Source organism: Diadema setosum, chromosome 22 (genome assembly GCF_964275005.1).
Source record: "Diadema setosum chromosome 22, eeDiaSeto1, whole genome shotgun sequence".
Classification (NCBI taxonomy): domain Eukaryota; kingdom Metazoa; phylum Echinodermata; class Echinoidea; order Diadematoida; family Diadematidae; genus Diadema; species Diadema setosum.
In genome coordinates this window covers 13,847,032-13,871,659 of record NC_092706.1, presented here as the reverse complement: position 1 = coordinate 13,871,659, position 24,628 = coordinate 13,847,032, and the positions used below count along the sequence as shown (strand labels likewise).

The 24,628-nt window shown below is 38.7% G+C and overlaps 1 protein-coding gene across 1 annotated transcript in view; it reads left to right on the top strand.

The window, feature by feature from the left end:
• The first annotated feature begins 925 nt into the window (after nucleotides 1-925).
• LOC140245310 (uncharacterized) overlaps nucleotides 926-24,628 on the top strand; it is a 32,320-nt gene continuing 8,617 nt past the window's right edge. Inside the window, exons 1-13 of the mRNA XM_072324894.1 lie at nucleotides 926-953; nucleotides 1,783-1,835; nucleotides 2,125-2,329; nucleotides 2,911-3,096; nucleotides 4,669-4,866; nucleotides 5,227-5,424; nucleotides 10,920-11,063; nucleotides 11,816-11,910; nucleotides 16,136-16,178; nucleotides 17,866-17,951; nucleotides 22,811-22,978; nucleotides 23,521-23,737; nucleotides 24,180-24,422. Coding sequence (XP_072180995.1) covers nucleotides 941-953; nucleotides 1,783-1,835; nucleotides 2,125-2,329; nucleotides 2,911-3,096; nucleotides 4,669-4,866; nucleotides 5,227-5,424; nucleotides 10,920-11,063; nucleotides 11,816-11,910; nucleotides 16,136-16,178; nucleotides 17,866-17,951; nucleotides 22,811-22,978; nucleotides 23,521-23,737; nucleotides 24,180-24,422 — 1,849 coding nt within the window. The 5' untranslated portion in view covers nucleotides 926-940. The remainder of the gene's footprint in view (nucleotides 954-1,782; nucleotides 1,836-2,124; nucleotides 2,330-2,910; nucleotides 3,097-4,668; nucleotides 4,867-5,226; nucleotides 5,425-10,919; nucleotides 11,064-11,815; nucleotides 11,911-16,135; nucleotides 16,179-17,865; nucleotides 17,952-22,810; nucleotides 22,979-23,520; nucleotides 23,738-24,179; nucleotides 24,423-24,628) is intronic.

The following is a 24,628-nucleotide window of genomic DNA, read 5'->3' as shown; positions in this document are numbered from 1 at the left end:
CCCACACTTTATTAGAATCGCTCTTTTTTGGATATCTCAGCCATTTCAAAACCAATTTTCATGAAATAAACGTTAAAATCCTTTTATAATTACATGCTCTTTCATATTTCAGAAGAGGTTTCTCATTATCTCACACACAAAAAAAAATGCTAGAAATCTGAAATTAGGTCTCAACCAAAACTATACGATCCCATTAATCTAAGACATCTAAATCAAGGCATTGAAATGAAGCTGTCGTGCTACCGTTCAGAGAAGTTAAATCAAATGTAATTTTGCAACGCACAAATATGAAACGCGCGCATCGCCAAAACCGCTAGCTGATTGCAGGGAAGTAAAGCAAGTACTTGTGACTGCACCTTTGACCAATAAGAAACGAGGATTTATAATATGAGGTATAATTTTACAGTGCATCATACATAATGCACCACGAGTATCTAAAATTTTTAGATACTGTAAAAAAGTAGTAAAGACTGATTCTTTTTAAAATATGTGCAAACTTATATGAACATAACAATTAAAGTTATGTGGTACGAATAAAAACAATTGCAGTTAATATTATAAATATGCTACCCAGTATTTACTTTTAGTTGTTGTTGTTGTGTTCAACCTGCTTTATTCTGACCAAAAAAAAAAAGTATGTTATCAACATATTACCTGATTCGGCACATACATACAAGTTATTCACGCACGCAAACCTATAGACAAGAACACTAACCTTTGTAAAATATCACAATCCAGAAACGCTTACATACCTGGGAACATAGCTGTCCTGAGCAAAATCCATAGAGATTTTAGTATTCTCTGCCTACGCTGATGTGCTTAAAGAGCATGTGAAAAAAATGATATAGTTGTTCGAGAAATACGGAAAGTGACTATTTCATGCATCTTACAACCTACAGGTTGTTTGAGGACTCTAAACGGTGCAGGACCTGTAAAATACATGACAGACCCAGGTATGATTCTCCTTGCATCATATTAATATATTACATAATATAATTAGTTGTCTAGGCGGTTGTTCGGATAGGTTTGTTCAACCGTTGTGATTACTCTCTGAAAGAGTGTATCTTGTATTCCATTCGTTCTTGGTATTTGATTATGGTACCCAATTGCACGTTCTGTTTCCATGCTACCGTAGAACCGATGAAAATACTGAAAGGAAAAATGTCAGGAAAAATTTTTTAATGTTAGCATATAGGTGGCAATATAAGCGGCAAACAAGTTATGCAATAAATAAAAAAAATAATTGGTTAAAATTCATGGAAATTTAATAATGACAATAATTCGAAAAAAAAATGAATTTACCGCTGGCATTCTTACCTCTGATATCAATGCTCATGGCAGTTTTACATCTGATCTTAAATCTGTGGCAATGTTTCTATTTATTTGTAAGTTTTTGTTTTGTACGCTTCCAAGAGTCGGACAACAGTAAAGTCTGTAATGCATCCCTGTACCTTCTTTTGCTGATTCCTCCAGTGAACTGTAACTTAATTAATTTGAGGAGCAGAAAGTACTTAATGGATTCTTGATCAAGAGGCGACGATAACAGTGAGAAGAAAACAGAGAAGGAAGTGAAATCGGCAAATGTGTTTCATGTTGATGAATGAATATCTGTAACATCCACGATTTGGTAATGAAAGGAATTTTTTTAAACAACCTATTTTGATCCACATTTTAATCATTTATGATGTATCCTATTTACAGACCGAAAATGTTTCTTATAGAGAGGCGAGAAATAATGACGAAACACCTCCGAAATTATTATCTTATCTATTCCTGACACAGACGCGATATCCCATTTCGAAGGGAAATTTGTCCTGAATCCACACAAAGCAACCGTGAGTAGATCTTCTCTTGTAAGGTCAATTTTTGTCTTTTTTGATTTAATTCTTTTTGAAAGGTGTCAACAGCACATGCTGCAACAGTGACTCATATCATTCTTTTTTTGTCCAATTACACGAAAACTATAAAAGAACAAGGATAGACATTGTGAAGTTAATTGGGTCGTAAGCAGTAGCTTTATAAATTAGGTTCATCGCATTACATTTAATGGAACAGTTTCTTCTTTGTTCATCTACGTTTTTGAGGGTTCTGATTAACTTATTTTCCACTTCTTCTCCGAGATAGGCTGATATATGTTGCCGCCAAATCAAATTCTTGGTGAAGGGCAGAGTGAATAGCCTGGGCCAACTGTGGATTTACGATGGAGTAGCGACTGACGTTGAGACCCAGAAGAAACTACTTGTCAATCATTATTACCATGTCAGCACAACTTACGACGCTTTGCGCCTGGCTATGATAGATTATTTGACGTCACTAGGAATTCTCGCAGGTATGTACCCTTTCCGATAATCTTCATTTTCCATCAGTATAAAAAATTATAGAACTAATTTTACATAGAGATTTGTGGTCATAAGGAAAGCAACAATAACGCATTTTGATTGTATAGAATGATAAATGAGATACAACAAAACACTTATTCAACCAGGAATAACATCATGTGTCAGACTTCAATGATAGAAACATTGAATTTCCTTCATTTCTTGTACGCGATAAGTGGAAAATTGGGAGGTTATGACATGGTCAGCTCATTCATTTGCATATCCATATCCACTGTACAACAGCTGTTTTGCAGAAATTAGCAAAACTTCAAAATTTCATAACTTCCTTATTTTTCATCCGATTTCAGTCGAATTTTCTCGTAAGATTTTACTCTATTTTATCGGACTAACTTATTTTTTTTTTTTGACTGGATGTCCCCTTTAAAGAATAGCTTATCATAACGCCCCATTGTATCACGACATTTGGGGAGCTTAACTCCTGCAGTCAAGGAAATGTTTCTCGTCGCCCTCCATATCATCCGATACCGCCTTCCGAATAGCTCAAGCGTCCTTTCTTATTTGCCATACATAGATATTCCGTGCACCATCCCCACCTTTCCCTACCCTTTGTTGAGCTCCTGTGCGCCGGGCGATAGCATAAGCTGTGACCAGACGTGCTCGTTTTCGTGTAGAACGCCGGGATTCCAGTTGGTAGGCAATGCACGAGTCAAGTGCTGTAACAATGGAAGTTTTAGGCCCAACGTGCCATCATGCCAAGGTAAAAATTGCCAGTTTGTGTTATGTACAGGAATGATTTATCATGGATTCTCGAACTTTTTTTTTCTTTTTTTACGATGACGTAGTGTTGGTTTAGTTGCTCTGTTCAGAACGACAATATTACAATGTAGTGAGACGATGATATTCATGATGATTTATCAGCTCATACTAACCCGAACGTTGGCAAAGATTGTCTTGGATGAAATTCTAGCCTTGTTTACTGTGTAAGGTATTGACAAAAGCATTATGTTCATAAACATATTAGGCATATCTACAAGATGCTGAGATAAAGAAACCTAAGAAAGGACACCCCATTAGTCTTTAGAATGAATGAGTGTGTTCTATGCATCCGCGGGCATTGATCCTCCCGCCACCTCGACCCCCCCCCCCCTGTCTCAGTGTTGGATGTTCTATTTCCTACATTTCAAAGTGTCGACCCAATCTATCAACATATCATACTAAACTCTAAAATCATGACTATGAAGCCTACATTCTCCAAGCTTCTGCTTTTCAGTAGGTTCCTCATATTACGCATTCATCCTAGGTGTTACAAAAACATTTTTCACTTTTGATCCTTAATAGTTCGAAAAATATACATCAGATAACACAGTCATTGATATGAGTAATAGCTGAATAGTGTACAATTTAGTTGGAAGTGGTTTGAATTTGAGAGCATGATTTAGTTTCGTTAAATTCCTGATTAATTTTAAAGTTAAGTGCTAGATTTTGGTCAAATTTGAACTCTGTACAAAATTGAACTTTACACGAGAACCAATGATGTGTGTGTGAGTGTGTGATTACAATGACCCTGATTAATAGATATGAATACCACGAATACCAACGTTTCAGGGCTCTGCTGACAAGGCTTCTGGACTCTTGCTCCAAGGCACATGAAGGCTTTATTAATGATGGATTACCTGGGCACTGCTAGTCTGAATTCATAGTAAAGGGTAAAATACATGCACATGAAAAGAATGAGCACATGTTTTCATGTGCTTGCGTGCACTACATTTCAGGATGAATAAAGACTAGCTGTGAGAGTGGAATTTCTCATGACAATGTGATAGAGCATTCCAATCCTGGCCATTGTTCAGGACCATTGTCAGGGTGTTAACGACACACTGCCATACACACCAATTGACCCCCGTGCAAAATTAAAATTTCGTACAGAGGATTGAAAACACAGCAAAATCTGAAACCTTGAATTTAATAAAACTGATTCATGCTATCATTTTTAAATTACCTTCAACAAAATTGTAAACTATTTAGCTATCGCTCATATAAATTTCAGTGTTATTTGATATATAGTTTTTGAACTATTAAGGATCAAAAGTGGGAAATTTTTTTGCAACACCTAGTATTACTTCATATATCAAATTGTTTATTTCCATCTCAAGTTGACTAATTTGTGTTTTACTTCTCTCTCGTAATCAATAGGAATGTAAAATTGTATAAAATGTGGAATATTGAACCGTGAATTAAAAAAAAAATTGAGAGGATTAAGTTCTTTATGGCTATACTTTCCGTATGACAAGCATGTTTTATATGCTGACTGACTCGCCCTTCAATTCAGCTGATTCCTGCGTTGTGAGTACGTCGTCGATGACGGAGCACCTCATTGTGAGTAAGGGCAACTGCGCAGCCGGTCAACGGGTTGAAGTCGATATCGGATGTAAATTCTCTTGCGACGTCGGTTACCGCCTTTCAGGCAGCGCCGTTTCGACGTGCGGTCGAGACGGAACATTTTCTCCTCCATTTCCAACCTGCATAGGTAGACACCGGTTTCTCATCACTACAGTTTAATAGATACATGTACTATAAAAATATATAATACATTGGACTTTTTGTCTGCATGGGTAAAGTTCTATTCTCAAAAAGTATACAGAAAAAAAAAAGAAATGGGATCAAATCCACCCGACACAACCTTAGTTGGTCAGTACAACTTACAGAGTAATAAATGCTATTGTTTAAGTGTAACGATTCTCTGTTTTTGTTTCGTATTTGAAAGCACAAATTTGGTGTCTTTCAAGTCATTGCATTGGTTGTAAAATGTTCTTCATTAATCATTGTATCATGTATCAAAACAATTCTGCATCTATATCAGTCTACCTTTATTTGGTTTCATATTCAGTGGACTCTTGCCTAGTCAACCCCTCATGGATAACAGACCACCTCGTTGTCCAAACCGGTAATTGCCTTGCCAGAAGCCGAATCGACATCGATGCCCAGTGCGAATTTTCGTGCAACGTCGGGTTTTATCTTTCGGGCAGCAACACGTCGACCTGTGGTAGTGACGGTTCGTTTTCCTCGCCATTTCCAACTTGCATCGGTAAACTTGGCCCACTATTATTATAATTGTCACATGCATGTATGTTAAATACCAAAATGAGAATAGCGACCGTTTATTTTTCTGCTGGTAGACGACAGCACAGCTTTTGAGGATTAGTAAACAGTCAACGAATTTTATTGAGGCTCATTTTTGTTAAATGATTTCATTTCAGGGTTACACAATCAAGTACAGAAATCATTGACTTTATTTTTTTTTTTCTTTTTATTTCAATCAACAACGGGCTAATTGAAATGTCGTGGTGTATCTCCCCCTATCTGAAACTCTCTCTATCTGGATCTATTTATCCATGTGCACGTATGCTTATATTATGTGTGTGCATATATAGGTGTATCTCCCTCCTTCTCTATATCTCTCCATATATGTATATGTATATGTATATGTATGTATGTATATACATATATATATAAATTATATATGGGTGAGAATTTTGAACGATGTACAATTGCCAATTTTCGTACCTTACGACATTCTTTCCCTTAGAACACGCCAGGATGATCTAAGAAACCAGATTTTTTTCATGTCATCTCAAAGATTGGTAAATTTCCTTTCAGGAAATATATGGTTTGGTTGACTTTTGCCAGGTATTTTTCATTTGACATGGACTTAAAGCGTAAAAATACGGTAAAAACGCTATTTTGACAATAATTTTTGTTTTTCAAACTAATGATGTGCATTTTTAATGGTACGTGGCATCTAATATCTGACCATGTTCTGGATCTGACATATCATTGGTATGTACCACAAAATTATAAGAACTTTATGAGCACGTATAAAATCACAGAGAACAATTGAAATATCAAGGTCCTAAACAGACGAACGTCCGTGATTCTTTTATTTCTATCACTGCTGCAAATTCTACATTGTTGTCCCAAATGTAACGTATACGAAAATTTGGTGTTCCACCTAATGAACATATCCTGCAAAAATTGTACGTCTGCTGGCTGTACATGGGACGTAATATTTTTTAATGCAAAATTATACTCAGTTTTCGTCACGGACGTGCCTCCGCTATTTTCTAATAAAGATCGTAGCCCATGAAACGTTATTGGCGATATTGTTCTGAGTCGTAATCAACTAAGATCTAGCAACACAATAATATGTTTGTTTTGAGTTTCTGTCCATCCTTTGTCAAAGAGGAACCGAAATGATATTTTTAGACGAACCTCCAAGAAAAAAAGAACGTCCGTGATGATTAAAACGTTTTCGATTGGGACACCATCTTGCTTTGATGGCGAAGGTGCATTTTACCTTTGGCTCTCTAGCCGAGGAGCTGCATGTCATTTTTGGAGCGGACTGAGGTTCGTCCGCAGTTTTTGGACCATGCAATTCACCAAAAACCAAGCAAATAATTAATATTTTCTCTGAAAATTCACCTCCTGATCCCCCTTTGAGCAATACATATGTTGTAAGGATGTCAAATTTCTTATAATTTGCATTGACAATACATTTTCAAATTTTTGAAAGAGTTAGGAAGGCTAGGTACTCTCTGCCGATTAGTTATCCGTCCTGGAACATGACCCTTGTAGTAGAACGAACGTCCGTGATAATTCCAGAGAACGTCCGTGACGTATGCTATCCCTCCGATAGGGATAACCCGAAAGTGTCCTGTATTCTTTAAAACTTTTGGCTCGAATAGCGACAAATAAAGTTTTACAAAGTAGGAAATGAGTTTAGAGCAGTAGTTTCAGACTTTTTAAGGCGTTATGTGATGAACAAGCAATTGAAAATTTACTCACAATTTTACGCTTGTTTTCTCTCTAATTATACAAAAAACAGCTAAACACTTAACACAAAGTTATTGGAAAATGGAATTTTGCGTAATCTTTAATTTCCGTGCGTTTAAATTTCTTTCTAATGAGGTTCTGGAGACAATTTGTACTGTTACAGGTTCTGAAAGTTTCGCTCACCATGCTCACGGACGTTCTGTCCGAGAAAGGAAATTTCTGACAATTACAAATATATCACTGCACATAAGATTAATGTTAGTTGAAAATATTACCAAATCACCGAGCCGCTCATACCCGAAAGTGAATAGCGTTCAGCACTCAATTTACCTGTAATAACAAACGGAAAACGTTTTTTTCACGGATGTTCGTTGGTTGAATAAGTCAGTGGATTACATAGTAGGAGAAAGAGGATCAGTGCCACTTTTTAGTGACAGGTGCTCTAAGTGTTTATCTTTTGAGTATGGTAGCTGCCGTCTCAAACAGAACACATCCAGTTTTTGGTCTCCATAACGGACGTTCGCTGTAATTGTCATGATATTAAATGCCTTAATTCATTCTTATTTTTCTCTTCATGACGATTTTTATCTCATTCCCTCAATAGCCTGAACATGCTGCGACCAAACGGAAAACAAAAACAAAACAAAACAAACCAAAACAAATCCGAAAAGTGCTACGCAATCGCATTCAGGATAATGACGGAAGAAGTCTGTAATGAGCATTGTGTTGAATAAGAAACGGAAAAGTTTCAAAAGGACGTGGAAGCAGTTGAATGAAAATGACTGAGAAACAGAGAAGGGATCGAGCTCCAACACACAGAGAAAAGAATTGCCAGTGCACTCCCGTTATACCAAATTCCTCTGGAGAAGTTTTTGTTTGTTTGTTTATGTTTTTCATTCATCGAAATGCCGTCACAAGCGAACTCATCAATTTATACTCATCAATGGAAAGCAATATTCATTTGTAATTTTTCCAAGATTTTTTTTTCATTTTACATTTAAGAGACAGAGAGATCGTCAATTGTTTGTGCTTTTGTGCTTACTTTGAAAACACATGTTAAACAAAGTAATGATTAAGAATAGGTTTAAGGTTGCACTTTGATACGTTCGCTCTTCCTAAGATTCGTTCCTCCGATGTCCAAAGGTTTGTTATTCCGAAAATGAAAAAAAAAGTTTTTAATTAATTAAGGAGGTTTGTTATTAAAAATTTTCTCATTCCGAAAGTTTGTTAGTCCGAAAAATAAATATCAAAGATCATTATTTTTAGGTCCGTTCTTGTAAAAGTGGAGAGGGCCTGATATTCGTTTAGGTGAAAAAGGTTACCATGAGGTTTTGAAATTTGGAGGATTTTAGTTGTTAACTTGTTTCTCCACATTTGGATAAGCGAACATGATTTTTCATGTTCCAATTAATAAACCTTTCGATTAACCTTCGGAGATTCCTATCATTTACCGAATAAAAAAGCTTCATAATTATACGAACTCTATCAAGTTTCGTATTGACAAACTGTATGAATAACGAGCCTTCGAAATGACGCGCTACAAAATGTTTGTTATACCAAACCATATTGTATGATATCGAAGTCACAAACATTCATCCAAGTTATATGGACTTATATTGTGTCTTGTTATGACGAAACATCGCAGTATCGAATCTATTATCATTTCAGACTAATATAATAATACAAATTCTCCTCGGTAACAGTGTGTAACACAAGGAGCAAACATAGAGGGATTTCTTCCCAACGTGTTCGTTTGCCCTCCCCAGCTAAACTTCGTATTTCTATAATGGAGCACATTTCTGTTGTCTTTTTATGTTAATTCTTTGTCATAATTTTAGCTGTGACCATGTTCGTTATAAGCAAAATTTTGCATAGTAGACTTAAGATAACAAATTTAGGACCTGAATCTTTACTTAATGATAACGAAATTTTGATAAATATATTCGTTCTCAAGGATGGACTACGTCACTGAGATTACACGTACGTTTGTACATTCATTTACGAGAGATGGGAAAATTGTTTTCTTTGATACCTCAGTATGAGAAAATAAACAAGCTTATATAATTGAGAATTGGTAATATCTATTCAGGATTTTGCAGAGGAGTTTGTTCTCGACATGAAATTGCTGTTTGTTGTGAGTAGAATGCGTTTCCAACTCAAGAGAGCTGCATCTTGTTTGTTCCGAACGTCCGTGAGCTGCATGCGAACCTCCGTGACGCAAAATATGCTATGTTTGTTGGGTTATAGAGACTGCCTAGGTCAGATACATCTTAAAAAGGTATGTTATTATTTGGGAGTGAGGATTAAAGTATGGGATAGCGAAATAAGAGGTCAAAATATTGAGTTTCTGTAAAATGCGCGTAAAGTGGAGAAAGTGTTTAGCGGAAGAGCAATATTTCAACAGAAACGACGAATTTAGTTAAATCATCAGTTGTCTACCATTACGTACAAGTTAAGAGTACAAGCACGTACACGTACACGTACACGTGTCCCTAAAGATATTTCGTTAGGATTTTGAACTGAATCAGATCTTTGCAAACTTATTTCAAGTGTATGTGCAGTACTATTCCTCACGGACGTTCGCTGCTCTGGACATGGTGAACTTCAGCGGTGAATAAAAACTTGTTCCTGTGGGAAAATCCTAGTATAATTGGGTTCATATTAAAGCTTGAGTTATACTCTTTCAGGTAAGATGAATAATTTGGAGAATTTCCTACTTTTTAAATTTTGCCTTGTTTTGGCTAAATTGTACATCGTTCAAAATTCTGACCCATATACATGCATCATTTGTGTCACATTTTGTGATCTTTAAAACTTGACTTTTAAACTTGAACAACTATTGATGCTGAGTACAGAGTTTCAGAATCTTTAGTGATTTGAATGAGGAATAAGAATGTTTTCAAAATTTAAAATAAATTGCAATGAACAAGGATGATGACATGGCAGCCTCACCATAAGAATGCATGACTTTGGGCTAAAGAAGCAAAACAAAAGAAGAAGGTATGCATAGATTTCACTCAGAGCCGGTGAACTTGTTAAGCAAGCGGTATTGTAATGGAACCACACTGCTACATTTCTGAAATAATATGTGAGGCTCCTATGTCATCAACACTATTCAGTGTAATTTGTTTAAGATTCTTTAGAATATTGATCTCTGTGCTCAAGGACCACAATAAATTCCGCAAGTCTATATATGGAGCCGTCGATTTATGTACTACATCATGTGATATTATAAAAATCGTCTGGAATGCCCCTTTAAATCTTAGTAATGTCGATAAAGGGCAACGTAAAATGTAAGTGGAATATTGGCAATAAACGTCTCGTCACGTCTTCATGTGATTTTCATCACAAAAATCTCACCATAGACGAAGTTTATTTTCTTCGATTTCTTTCTAAGACTTCACAATCTTGAAGGGAAAAGCATCCTTGGAAGCCAATTCGTCATGTGACTGATTTCCTCTCAATCTGCTTAGTTTAGTTATTGATGACAAAGGTCAAAATAAAAGCATCCAGTGACAAAGCTTAATCACATGTGTTTTAATCGCCTCGCCGAGGCGGGGGGAAATTTGTTCAACAACCTGTTTTCGCAGAGCGAGGGAAAATGCCCACGTTGCCTCCCATGCAATAATACGAATATGACAATGATAATGATGAATAAGGGTAGGATGCATGCCAATAACTTTGGTTATACAAAAATGTGCATCAATATAAGTGTTTTCAACACTACCTGGCAAATATGTCACTTGCCAGTCGCATCCACCCCAAGACAGTCGTCAACCAGTCAGGTGATTTCGTCTGCCCCACCCAAACATGTAACGGACTTTCCAACCACGGACAGCAACGCTGTGTCACTTAGGACAGACAAGAATGACGATGTTCATAGCAATCAACGAGGTTTGTGATTTGTCATTATTTACTTTCTCATTCGAAATAAAAGCACAGAAGAACTATTCGTCAAACATTCATGTAAATGCGAGAAAACGAAACAAAGAACGACGGTTTAGATTGAACTTGCAAATGTCATCGCATTTTGGTACTTGAGTTCAGTCACCTTTTTGTAATGACATACATTGTATCAGTTTCTAGTCAAGGGCTAACATAATACACGTGACAGGAATGGAATCACGGATAGAGTTCTATTACGATTGGACATAGTTGGTAGTTTAAACCAACTCTTACCTCCTTGTTTAAACCCTTTTAGGCTTTTAGGCCATCTCAAAAGTATTAGCTTACAAAACGCTTATATATTTTTCAAATGACTGAAAAAAAAGTCTGTAGAATGTAAGGTAACTGACAAAAGAGGTAATTGGAAAGGAAAGTAGCTAAATCTGGAGAGAAAAAGACATATATTCATGATCTTTGAATGGAGCTGCCCTTTGTCGGTTAAATGTGTTTCTTTAAATTGAGAGGGGGAAAGATACTCTAAAAGTCTTTAATATCTGCATAAATGATGATTTCTAGGAAGTTGGAGACAAGGATCATGTGCCATTAAAAACACTTGCAATTAGATTTCTTTTATTTCCTGCTGCTGGGGGCCACGGTGAAGTGCCATGATTAACGCTTATCAAAGTTGCCTCACACTACTCAAAGCATAGTCAACATGTAAACAAATAAAATGTCTCGTTTCTGTCTTGCCGGCTTCTCAGGTAAATCATGGCTGCCATCTTTGGCATTTCTATCCCTGGTCTTTCTCGTTATTCCGATCGCAATATGCGTCAGGAAGAGATTACGGGTGGTCAAGGTAAGCATTCATACAGGGTAGCAAACTTCTTTAGAACACTTATTAGTTTTCATTTGGTTTCACCTATGTGTTAGTATCCACATTAACAGCGAGATTCTAATCATGCTTCAGCTGTTGACAACAATATCGACTGCCGAACACTAATGTTAATGTTGATATCTCATATTGCCTATGACAACATATAGATGTATTCGTGTATAATAATTAACTATGTGTGTATATATATATACATATATATATATATATATATATATATATATATATATATATATATAATACTAAAAGCCATCATCACTGCTCTATAGCAAAGCCATCCCTGAATAATATTTTGATTTAAATAGCACATACATAATGGTTCATACTGTATTTGAATTGTGACTGACACCAGGAATCTGTAATATCATCTGAAATTGAGACAGTTGCAACATAGTCTTAACTTTTTTTCAGAGTTAATTAGGCTTTCAATGTTTTGATATGTGACTTTATTTTCTTTATTCAAGTCAACCTGAACATGCGGCAGAGCTTTTCTTTAATTTGTGCTTCCGTCATTATGTTTGCAAGAAGGATTTAGGACGTTCGAAATTACGCTTTTTTAGGAACCGTTGGACCCCCCCCCCCCCCTTTTCCCCGGAGGAAACTAGTTTCGAAACCTATTTCGAATGCTCTGCGCGCTGGTCATTGTCTTTGACATTTATCGAGTATCAAGTCGAGAGAGAGAGAGAGAGAATAAAAAAGGATTAGGAAATAGCACAGACAAATATGAGAAAGGGGAACTCTTCACAGAAATATATTCCCGGGGTCAAATTTTGGTGAAACGTAACAAATCAACTGCCTGAATTATGAGCAGGCCAAAGTCCGCGTAATAAGGAAACTTCTCCAACTATTGAACGATTGTCTTCCAGCTTTTGTTTACCCAGCTTTCACAAAGTAATATCTGGTAACCAGTCGTAATTGACTTCACCTTCTAAAAGATATTATGCAGTTTAGAGTTCAATTTGTTACGATATCAAAGGCTTACGTAAGATTACGGCATTCCAAACTTTGGACTTAAACAGGAGGATTGAGTTAATTGCCCACCTTAAACGATCGTGAAGACGTTAATAGGGCGTAAAATTGCTTCCGGTTGATTGTGTTTGGTTTGTAACGAATGTCTCGTAAACACGGCCTGACACCTGCAATCTTATTAAAGGTGTTTATCGAGTCAGACACATGTTATCATCCAATAGTGCGATGGCTTTCTCGATGTATTTGGCTATACTATCAGACACAACACGGTGATGATTTTATACTTTAACACCTCCGTGCAGACAGAGTTTAGATAGTTTATATCAACAATATAGTAAATTCATCCTCGCTTTTTAGTTTTATACTTTCGCTGATGATACATAATATTTATTGGTCTTATAATTGATGCAAATCTATTGTGGAATGATCACACACAATTTCCATACCTCGGTTTCTAGAGGCACTGGAATTCTATACCGTCTGAAAAAAAAAACCCTCTGAGAAGTCCTTGATTATTCTGTTCAATGTCCTAGTAATACTGTATACAGCCCCGGTGCTACGGTGCAATTAACTCACTGATAAGAGGCCAAAGCTTTTGAATTCTTAACGGTCATCGAAGCGCTGTGCGGAGGGAAGGACAAAAAATCTCGAAAGTTCACCTCCTCGTATCTCCCTTATTTTACCACCAAATCCCTTGAAACTTCACACATATATCAAATATGAATATATCATCCTTCATATGATTTTTGGGCGAAAACGCTGATGTATCTTTCGAGATATGTGTATTTTTCTGCTTGAGTCGACTGTGGGAAAGGGTTACGATTTTTTCCCGACACAAGTCTGCGCCTGCATGAATATGCATTTGATCAACATATTACTAGTCTGTATACACCAGACTCACTACCTGCGAAGTCTCGTGTTTGTGCAATTAGTAGTTAGGTAAAAATAAGAGCAAAAAGACAACCAACTTTAAGAGAAGATACTGGACATGCACAACTAGATCATCCTCCTGCGCATGCGTTTTCTACTGGTGAGTGCACGCTTAGCCAATCAGCGGTGTCAGGCTCGGCGCAATGCGACAGAGGTCGATTTTCGGTCAGCAGGGTGGTGAGTGGGCAAGAGAGGAACCCTGCTTTGTGCTTCAACTGTTTCAAGCAGCACAAAAACCAATACATCGGACTGCGTATTCCTTACGCCATGGATTTTACGTGGGTCACAAGTGACAGTGATCTCGATTTTTTCCAGACATAGCTGTGCGCCAAATGATACAGAAAAGATATTTGGAGAGCAGCATGGATATACTACCATAAGTCATATACCGAAGTTTCATTTTTGTGCAATGAAGGAAAATGTGAGAAAATAACACTTGTTTTGAGACCAAATTTTCTGTTTTGGAAGCTAAGTTTCGACATATTTTCACACGTTTATCCTCAATAAAACCCCAAATAACTAACATTACGAGTTAGAGAATAGTTTCTTCTTCAGTTTGCTGTATAGATTTAATCATTTGATGGCTTTGAGGTGAGATATTGCGAGTGTCCTGCAACACTTCCCCAGCGGTTTTACGCACACAAGCTGTCTACTTTTTGCAACTGAGGCTTCGAGGTCATAAGCTTTTGGCGAGTTAATTGCACCCTAGCGCCGCGCCTATGTAACACTGTGTGGGGAAATTTAGGTTCAACCCAAACAAACTCAATATACTACCTCTACAAAAACGAGCCATGCGTTTGATCGCGAACCCTGCCAATACACATCTCTCTCCGATCCTATGTTTTGTCAATTCAAAACACTAAAAAACATATGACATTCACACCTTTCGGACAGCATGTTACGGCACATTTTTGTAAATTGCATATTTTGGTAAATTATCAAAATGTGCAATTTACCAAAATTTGACGTAACTGTGTTACGGCACATTTTGGTAACTCACATTTTTGGTAAAAGAAATTTGTTACCAAAATGTGCCGATATTGCACCTATACCTGACGGGATCAACTGTTACCAAAATGTGCAGTTAAAAGTGGATTTGCCTGCACATTTTTGATAATCTGCACATTTTGGTGACTGAACTAAAATTCCATGGATGGGCTTGAGAGTTGATACGGTCAAGGAGTTAGGGTAATATGGTCCTGCAGTAAAGACAGGCAAGACACTTTTTTTTAGCTCACATTGCGATCGCTTTTCGTTTTCTGGGGCCCCCTTGGGCCCATAAATGGGGGTGAAAGTTTGAGGGGTGGGGCCAAGGGGGGAAAACGCATTTTCATCTTCTTCTTCAGAACCAGTGAGCGAATTTCAATCAAACTTGGTGGGGATCATCCTTAGGAGGTTGGGTAGTAAGGTTGTTCCTGTTGGGCGTATGGCCCCCATGGGAAATATAGGTAGAAATTTGTGCTCCAGGCCAAAAAGCTAACACGCAAGATTATGTTGTACGTGGATATCTTTACAGCTGAAGAATATAATTTGTTAATGGGAATACCTAGGGTATCCCCCTTGGAGACCGGGGGAGGGGGGGGGGGGGCTGCAAGGGGAAAAACACATTTTCATCTTCTTCAGAACCACTGGGCGGATTTCAGACAATAAAACTTGGTGAGGATCATTCTTAGGGGGTAGGGTCCCAAAGTTGAAAGTAAGTGTAGGTCAAATGCATTGGTAGGAGATTTAGCATTCCAGAAATAAGAATTCAATTAAGGTGATCAATAATTGTTCCAGGCAGGACTATAGAGTTCAGTGCTAGTAATTTTGTGAAGGGGGGGGGGGGCATTTTCTGGCATAGATATGTTAATGTATTGAGTCCCTGTGCTGCCATGGCACTTTCATAATATTGGGTTATGGGTGGCGATACAGTTTTAATTTGTTTTTGTGATGATTGTGGAGGAGCATAAAGTTACCAAAATGTGCCGTCAATGTCCTGCACAATTTGGTAAATTTACCAAAATGTGCAGTTACCAAAATGTGCCATAACATGTTACGGTACATTTTGGTAACTGCACATTATAGTAATTTTACCAAAATGTGCAATTTACCAAAATGTCCCGTAACACAGCAATCTAGATGCTTTTGCTTAATTTGTCTCTTGAAGCGAAGGTACGATAAATTTTAAAGTTTGATTATGCTTATAAAGGCATCTACCATGTCTACTGCTCGTCTTTATTTTGTATTATGATGAAACAATGCTGCACAATTCAGTCTCTGATCTTTCTTTTGTTTTTTTTTTTTCAAGAACTACCAACCCCTGGATAACTCCCAAGAATGCGCCTCATCAAGTGAGTACATAGTGTTTCTGCTCATACAACTATTTGATATGCACGTAATAACAACATTGATAGCAACAGTAAACGATTAATACTGAAAAAAAAAATGCTTTGTCCATACGGTATATACATTGATTGTGTATTCATACAAAGAAAGCCATATGCATACATGCATTTAAACAAAAGTGATTATCTAATCTGATCAAATACGCACAACCAGCAAAATAAAATTGAAAAAAAGCCAAACACACTTCATTTCCATTCACTGATTGGTGAATGGTTGATGAATGAATGGTGGATGGTGTTGATTTAGCATTGAGACGTAAAAAAATACGTCATTGGATCAAGCTGCACTCTTATTTCTGCGGCGTCAAAAATAACTCGGAAAGTGTGAAATGTGACTCGGAAATGGCGCCAGCTGGGAGTCAACTCCTTCCGAGTGAAAGCTACTCGGACTTCCGAGTCAAATGATTTCACTCGGATTCCGAGTCACTTTCCGAGTCATTTCTATGGCGTCCAATTAACTCGGAAAGTGTCAAATTTGACTCGGAAATGGGGTCAGTTAGGTGCGATCTATTCCAGCAAAATGACACGGATTTCCGAATCAAAAGATCACAATTTCACTCTGATACGGTGTCGTTTCCCGCATTGTAAGTAACCCATTTTGGTGTAGTAATGACTCGGATTTGGTGTGCACTTTTCTAGAGGAATGCGGAATGGAGGAATACATAGGAGTTTTCATCGGTGAGTACCCACCTCATTCACAACACTCATATAAATAATTGCCTGAAACATGGTCTAAACAGTCAGTTTTATCTAGGGCAAAATGAACTTTCGACACGGACACATTGACTGGTAATGGCGTAGCCGTAGGCGGCCGTACGGTAGCTCGAATTAGCAATCAAGATCGTATGTGTATTTTATGCATGTACAGTGGAGGTGTAGCTACGTAGGTTCACATCTATTGTAGATTGGTTCTAACGTATAGCATATAGCCCAGGGCTACGTACAAAAGGTACGAGCTACCGTACGGCCGCCTACGGCTACGCCATTACCATGTGCAGTCAATGTGTCCGTGTCGAAAGTTCATTTTGCCCTAAATAAAACTGACTGTTTAGACCATGTTTCAGGCAATTATTTATATGAGTGTTGTGAATGAGGTGGGTACTCACCGATGAAAACTCCTATGTATTCCTCCATTCCGCATTCCTCTAGAAAAGTGCACACAAAATTATTGTCCATCTTGAAGACAAAAAGTTGCAAGACATCTCGCGGCCGCGGCGGATCGTCGAGAAGTGACGCTTTTTTTTTTTTCGCGGGGGTACTACGTCATACCATAGGACACATGACATGTTTTGTCCAATTGTAGCGCGCGTATGTCATGTACACCGCGCTGGGTATTTCTGATGTGACTCTGCGCAGGTGTAAAAAGTCCGATAACCAAAATGATAACTCGGATTTGAGTCAGAAGTACACGGTTGGTGTTAAATTTACACGGATCGGAGTGAAAATTTTTTGACTCGGATTCAGAGTTGAAATTTTGACTCGGCAGAAATAAGAGTGTGCCCTTTGATAAATATTCATTCAGATGAATGTGCGTCTGTTGGCTTATGTGATAGTATGATATGATGCAGTGTACAAAGCAATATGATTTGGTATGTCTGTCTTTTTATAAACTGCGTATGATCTTCGTATAAAGATATCTGTCCAGATGTTGACGGATACTACAAGCATGAGCACGTGACTCCAGCCGCGCCCACCAGGGAGCAGCTCGATCCTAGCGAGGTAACTATAGAAGTCCTGGGGGCATTTCATGAAGCGTTTTGGTCAGATATTTTTCTGATAATTGTAACAAGATACTGAAATCCTTGCATCTGATTGGCTGAGAGCAAATTTGTCCGACAACGTTGTCGGATAAAGTGCTTCATGAAATGCTCCCCATCAGTGCGGTCACAATTCACATGTTCAAGCGAGCGAGCGCGCGCGTGCGCGTGCGTGTGTGTGTGTGTTTGAATGTGATGTTTGATAAACATAAGATTAGGTGGTTTGGGGTGCATGTATATGTATGTATGTGTGTGTGTGGGAGGGGGGGGGGTCGATCGAGGTGACTATATGTTTAGTATGTTGTGATATTGGTTATGGTCGGGGACTTTTAAAGGGATGGTATAGTATTGGTTGTGGTGAGAATTCAGCTTCTAACTTTTTGCGAGATACTCAGAAACCACTTTATGAAATGCTTAAAAGCATACAATTCTAAATGGAATTTAATGTTTATAATTATGATGAAATCTGGTTTTGAAATGGCTGAGAGATCAAAACAAAGTAAAACCAAGCGATCCTATAGTAAAAGGTGGGTCCCACCTTTTATTAGAATAACTTTGTTTAGGATGCTCTCAGCAGTTTCAGAACCAATTTCATCAAATAAACTTTGAATTTCTCTTAGAATTATATGCTCTTTGATATCTAATAAGAGGTTTCTCAATATCTAAAAAAAGAATCATCATTACAAAATGTCGGAAGCCTCGAGCCCATCTCAACCGAAACTGTAACTTCCCTTCAATGGGGGAGGGAAGTAAAAGGGAAATAAAGGGAGGAAAATGCATTATGTTGTAGAGGATGTCTAAAGGATGTCATTTATGGTTTAAGTAAGGAGAGGATTTGGGATAGTGATATGTTATTAAGGATATATAGGTTGGTGTTAATGTCTATATGTAGGAATTATGTGGGATTATTTGGATGAGGTAGGAGCGAAATTTGGAGTATGGGTGGGCAGGAACGGTTTTTGTCTGTTTGCTCTTTTTTTAGATAAAGGATTTCGACAAGCATGTGTTCACTTTGTTTGATTATGCGTTATCATCGGATCACAGTAGATTATAATTTTCGGTTACTTTTTTTATCGTAATGAGTTGATTGGTACATACACGGGAGGAAATCCATAATTGTTTGGTCCAATTCGTTAACATATTCATAGTGATTTCTTAAATTTTTGAATAATGTGGAATCAGAAGGAAAAGTTATTCGAAGAAATGTACTAGTATGCATGCGAGATAGGTCCATCGTACAGAAATATCAACAAACGTGACAATAAAAACAAAGTGTCGAGACATGACTACTATTCAATCATAAAGAGTAAAATATACATAAATTATGTAACATATGATACGTGTATGTATGTATGTATGTACACTGTATGTATGTATGTATGTATGTATGTATCAACGGCGTAAATCCATACTGAGGAGTGGGGGGGATGGTCACCATCACCACGATTACAAGCCCATAACCGGACCGGCGCAGCCTTTTTTTTTTTTTGGGGGGGGGGGGGTGGGGGTGGGGGGGGAGAAGCTTTGTGCCCCCTCCCCCCCCCCCACACACACACACTTTACAGGGATCGGATGCCCCACTCTTTTGCATGAAATATAAAGTGGGAGAAAAGTGGCAGCAACAACATAAAGAGTTTTTGTTCTTGTTCCTTTTTTTTTTTTGCTTGTCAGACGACTTTCGGCGGAAAATCAGACCTTAAAAGTATGAAAACATTTTTTTTTTTTTTGGAAATATCTGTGAGAGGGAGCGGAACGACCGAACGGGGGAAGGGTGTGTATGGAGGGGGGGGGGGGGTAATCCCTCTCCCACACGAGGAAGATTTTGCATTTTCAGACCTGAAATTCATCGATCTGGTGCTCACTTGTGGTGAAGATTTTGTTTTCTTTTCTTTAAAAAAAAACATTAAGAAAATGAAATATTCACAATATATTATTGAATGACAAAATCGTGGTATTTCAGCTCTTGCTGTGCGACATCACTGTGAAGGCCTACTAAATAATGGGGCCTATCATCGGCGTAGACAGGATTTGATCTTAGGAGGAGCGGTTATGTGAGGGAACGAATCAAGAGAGGGGGGAGGGTATGGTAGGGGCGTTTCCCCCTCCTACAGTGAAATCTCTTTGCGTTGAAAATTTTGACATTTTTCAGTCCAAAAACTGCCGTTTGTAGCTATATTCTTCGCTTTGGAAATTAAGGGGGGCACACCAGGTGCAACTGCTGTCAATCACTGGCAGCAACATCAGGAGAATGGCATAGCGATTGAATGCGAGCGAGCGGAGCGAGCGAGCATGAAAATTTTAACATTTTACAGTCTAAAAACTGCCGTTTGTGGCTATACTTTTTCGCTTTGGAAATTAAGGGGGGCCGCATCAGGCGCAACTGCTGGCAATTACTGGCAGCAACATCAGGAGAATGGCATAGCAATTTTGACATTTTACAGTCCAAAGACTGCCGTTTGTGGCTGTATTTTTTCGCTTTGGAAATTATGGGGGCACACCGGGCGCAACTGCCGCCAATCGGGCAGCAACATCAGAATGGCATAACGATTAAATGCGAGCGAGCGAAGCGAATGAGCTTGAAAATTGTGATATTTTACAGTCCCACATGTCCTTTGTGGCTGTACTAGTATTTTTTCGCTTTGGAAATTAAGGGGGGGGGGGCGCACCGGGCGAAAACTGCTGGCAATTACTGGCAGCAACATCAGGAGAATGGCATAATGATTAAATGCGAGCGAGCGAAGCGAATGAGCTTGAAAATTTTGACATTTTCCAGTCCAAAAAACTGTCGTTTATGGCTGTATTTTTTCGCTTTGGAAATTAAGGGGGCACACCGGGCAAAAACTATTGGCAATTGCTGGCAGCAACATCAGGAGAATGGCATAATGATTAAATGCGAGCGAGCGAAGCGAGCGAGCTTCAAAATTTTGACATTTGACAGTCCAAAAACTGCCGTTTGTAGCTATATTTTTCGCTTTGGAAATTAAGGGGGCGCACCGGGCGAAAACTGCTGGCAATTACTGGCAGCAACATCAGGAGAATGGAATAATAATTAAATGCGAGCGAGCGAAGCGAGCGAGCTTCAAAAATTTGACATTTTACAGTCCCCAAACTGCCGTTTGTAGCTATATTTTTCGCTTTGGAAATTAAGGGGGGCGCACCTGCTCACAATCACTGGTAGCAACATCAGGAGAATGGCATAGCAATTAAATGCGAGCGAGCGGAGCGAGCGAGCTTGAAAATTTGGACATTTTACAGTCTAAAAACTGCCGTTTGTAGCTATACTTTTTCGCTTTGGAAATTTAGGGGGCACACCGAGTGCAACTGCCGGCAATTACTGGCAGCAACATCAGGAGAATGGCATAGCGGTTAAATGCGAGCGAGCGGAGCGAGCGAGCTTGAAAATTTTGACATTTTACAGTCCAAAGACTGCCGTTTGTGGCTGTATTTTTTCGCTTTGGAAATTAAGGGGGCACACCGGGCGCAACTGCCGGCAATTACTTGCAGCAACATCAGGAGAATGGCATACTGATTAAATGCTAGCGAGCGAAGCGAGTGAGCTTGAAAATTTTGACATTTTCCAGTCCTAAAAACTGTCGTTTGTAGCTATATTTTCGCTTTGGCAATTAAGGGGGCGCACCGGGTGCACCTGCTGTCAATCACTGGCAGCAACATCAGGAGAATGGCATAGCGGTTAAATGCGAGCGAGCGGAGCGAGCGAGCTTTAAAATTTTAACATTTTACACTCCAAAAACTGCCGTTTGTAGCTATATTTTTCTCTTTTGTTTGTCCCACTTTTATTTGAGAACCACCCCCGCCCCATCGACGCCTCTATACATATTAGGTTGCTTTTGTTAAGTGAAAGATCTGCTGCACACTCTTTGATATATTAGGGAATATACGTCTATGTCAAAAGTGTACAAAGTTTAACCCTTATCCTGTATAGCGGACCTTTTGCATGTTCATGATTGCAATACAACGATCTGGCGATATCTGGACAATTTTCCTTAAAGAAAGTTCGAGATTTGTCCTCATCTCGGGAATTGCTTGGGGGATAAATGATTTGTCTGTCTAAACACTTCCTTTGGGACGGGGTAAATGCCCCTTTGCCCCCTATAGATTCGACGTCCCTGATCTTCCCTTGGTATGCCCATAGATGTATCCTGACTGAGTCATCAGTCACTGTCGTTTCTCAGGAATGATTCAGGAAATGGAGGGGATTCAATTATGGCGATAAAGTTGTTGTTATTGTTTGTTTGTATGTTTTCGTACATATTTTGCAGATGGTCCCCAGTTACTCGCGTCATAGCATGTTTACATGTAGACCTATACTATTTGACGTTGTCAACGCCTGAGCCATACCTTACAGTGTCGATGTTACTTTCTTCGCGAGCGAGTGAAGCGAGCGAGCGCTTGAGAAAATTATACATTTTCCTACAAGATAGAATACTGTTCAGCTCTGTTACCTGTCTGAAGGCCGGCGTACAAACGTCATGCAATATGCCAAAATTGATACAATCACATTTCTGCTTCCTCCATTTTTTCCCCTCAAAATTCAGGGGGGGATGATTGTACAGGCCATCCCCCCCTCCTCCATTTCAGGGGGGGATATATCCCCCCCATCCCCCCCGGGATTTACGCCCATGGTATGTATGAACGTATGTACGTAGGTAGGTAAAACACAAGTTTACGTATACATTGTTGATGGATAATTTAAATTGTTATAGTGGCAGATATTTCTATGATAAAAGTATGTTTATGCTTACACATGCGGATGCATGACAACGTTGTTTTTTGTATTTTTTTCTTACTTCTTCTTGGAAGTGCTACTGCATGAGCCTGAGAAATAAAGGAATAGTCTTCGTTCTTAACAACAACAACTACGTGGACAGAGGGGTCAGAAAAGGGTCAGAAATCGACGTCATTAATGTGACGCACGTGTTCAACGAGATCGGCTACATTCCTGTTGTCAAACAAAATTTGACCGGACAGGTTAGTTCTAAGTAATATTTGGGGGGTGGGGAGCCATGGTCTAACGAAACATCGCCCGATATTTTTACAGTTTGTATAATTTCGTTTCGTTTGTTATTTTTGTCGGATGTATGTTTTCTTTTACCTCTAACTAGACGTACTATTCACCCAGTCCAATCAATTGAATAAATATTGTATTATCTACTTGTGTCATCCCTAGATTCGTGCCTGGGATTCAAGAACTCAGTTTTGTTTTGTTTTTCTTTCTTCGCCATCTTGAATTCTCTGCCACTTTCCATGTCCGTCATGGAACCTCAATTATCACTGCTCCGACTCGTATCAGGTGCTAGGGTAATTACTACTGCAGGAAAGTCTGTTTACTCTTTTGTGCGCTAGATATTCAAATATGAATAAATCAATGCATGAATAATTAGGAAAAGTATGAACAATGTCTAATCAAAGGTAAATACCAATATTTGTATCTTCCTCCATAAAACCTAGTCCACGTGTTGAAATTACGATTTGTAAATCACGATTTGTATTTGGATGCTCCCGCACTGAAGGAGATACTAGGAGCTCTGGCTGAAGTCAAAAGAGCCACCCGGAAGATTCACACGTCAGTGGTACTGGTCTTCATGAGTCATGGGATACAGGAAGGGATCTACGGCAGCGACGGTGTCGTCATCACTGTGGAGGAAATCAAAGAGATGTTCTCGGGAAAGAATTGCCCCGCCCTGATCGGGAAACCCAAGATCTTCTTCTTCCAAGCATGCAGAGGAAGTGAGAATTATCTACCACCCTGTCCCAAACCCTATATTGGGTTTCACCTGCACGCCGCAGTATTAACTGGCGTCTCTCAAAGCAGATATGCAAATGTCAAATTTTATGTTTTCTCGTTATTTTTGTCGTTTTCCTGTCACCTTCCTTGTTAATGACATACAGTTTCACTTATTATGATTTTGTAATGTCAACATGGGCACTCATCTTCGGTAAAAAACGTATTTACGTGTTTTGCTGGAAATGGAAAACGAATGAATGAATGAGTGAATGAATGAATGTGAACCTTGTTAGAAGAAGACCTGCCGCACAGTCGGCCAAAATGAAAAAAAAAACACACCACATTTTCATCCAGTGAACAGATGAAAAACAGAAATGATGATTTAACCATTTGATAGGATGCCCTATGCAAAAATGTAAGATATTTCCTGTCTCTTTACGATAGACAAACTAACAAAGAGCGCCACCGACGACCGGACTTTGTCTGTCATACCAACGTCACACAACCTGGACGACGAGGGCTTCCTCAACACATTTGCGAAGGAAACCGAAGGCATCGATCCAGCGAGGGTCAATGAACTACAAAATTTGAGCACTGCAAGTACTGCAAGAAATCACTTGCCAGCACTCGAGACGGACGGTGTTCCCGACAATGCTGACATGTACATCGCCCATGCAACCTCAGAAGGTAAAACTCACTACGTTGAACAAAAGCAACAACAACAAAGACATAAAAAACTAGAAATGTCGCTATGGCGACTGGTATGCCTCCGCCGTAATGCATAAGTCTCCTAATTGGGTCTATAGTACGTCTTGTCAATGTGTGCTGACAGTTTACCATAATTGACAAAAAAATCAAAATGGCAGGTTTGTCTCAAATGTGTTGAATGTTCA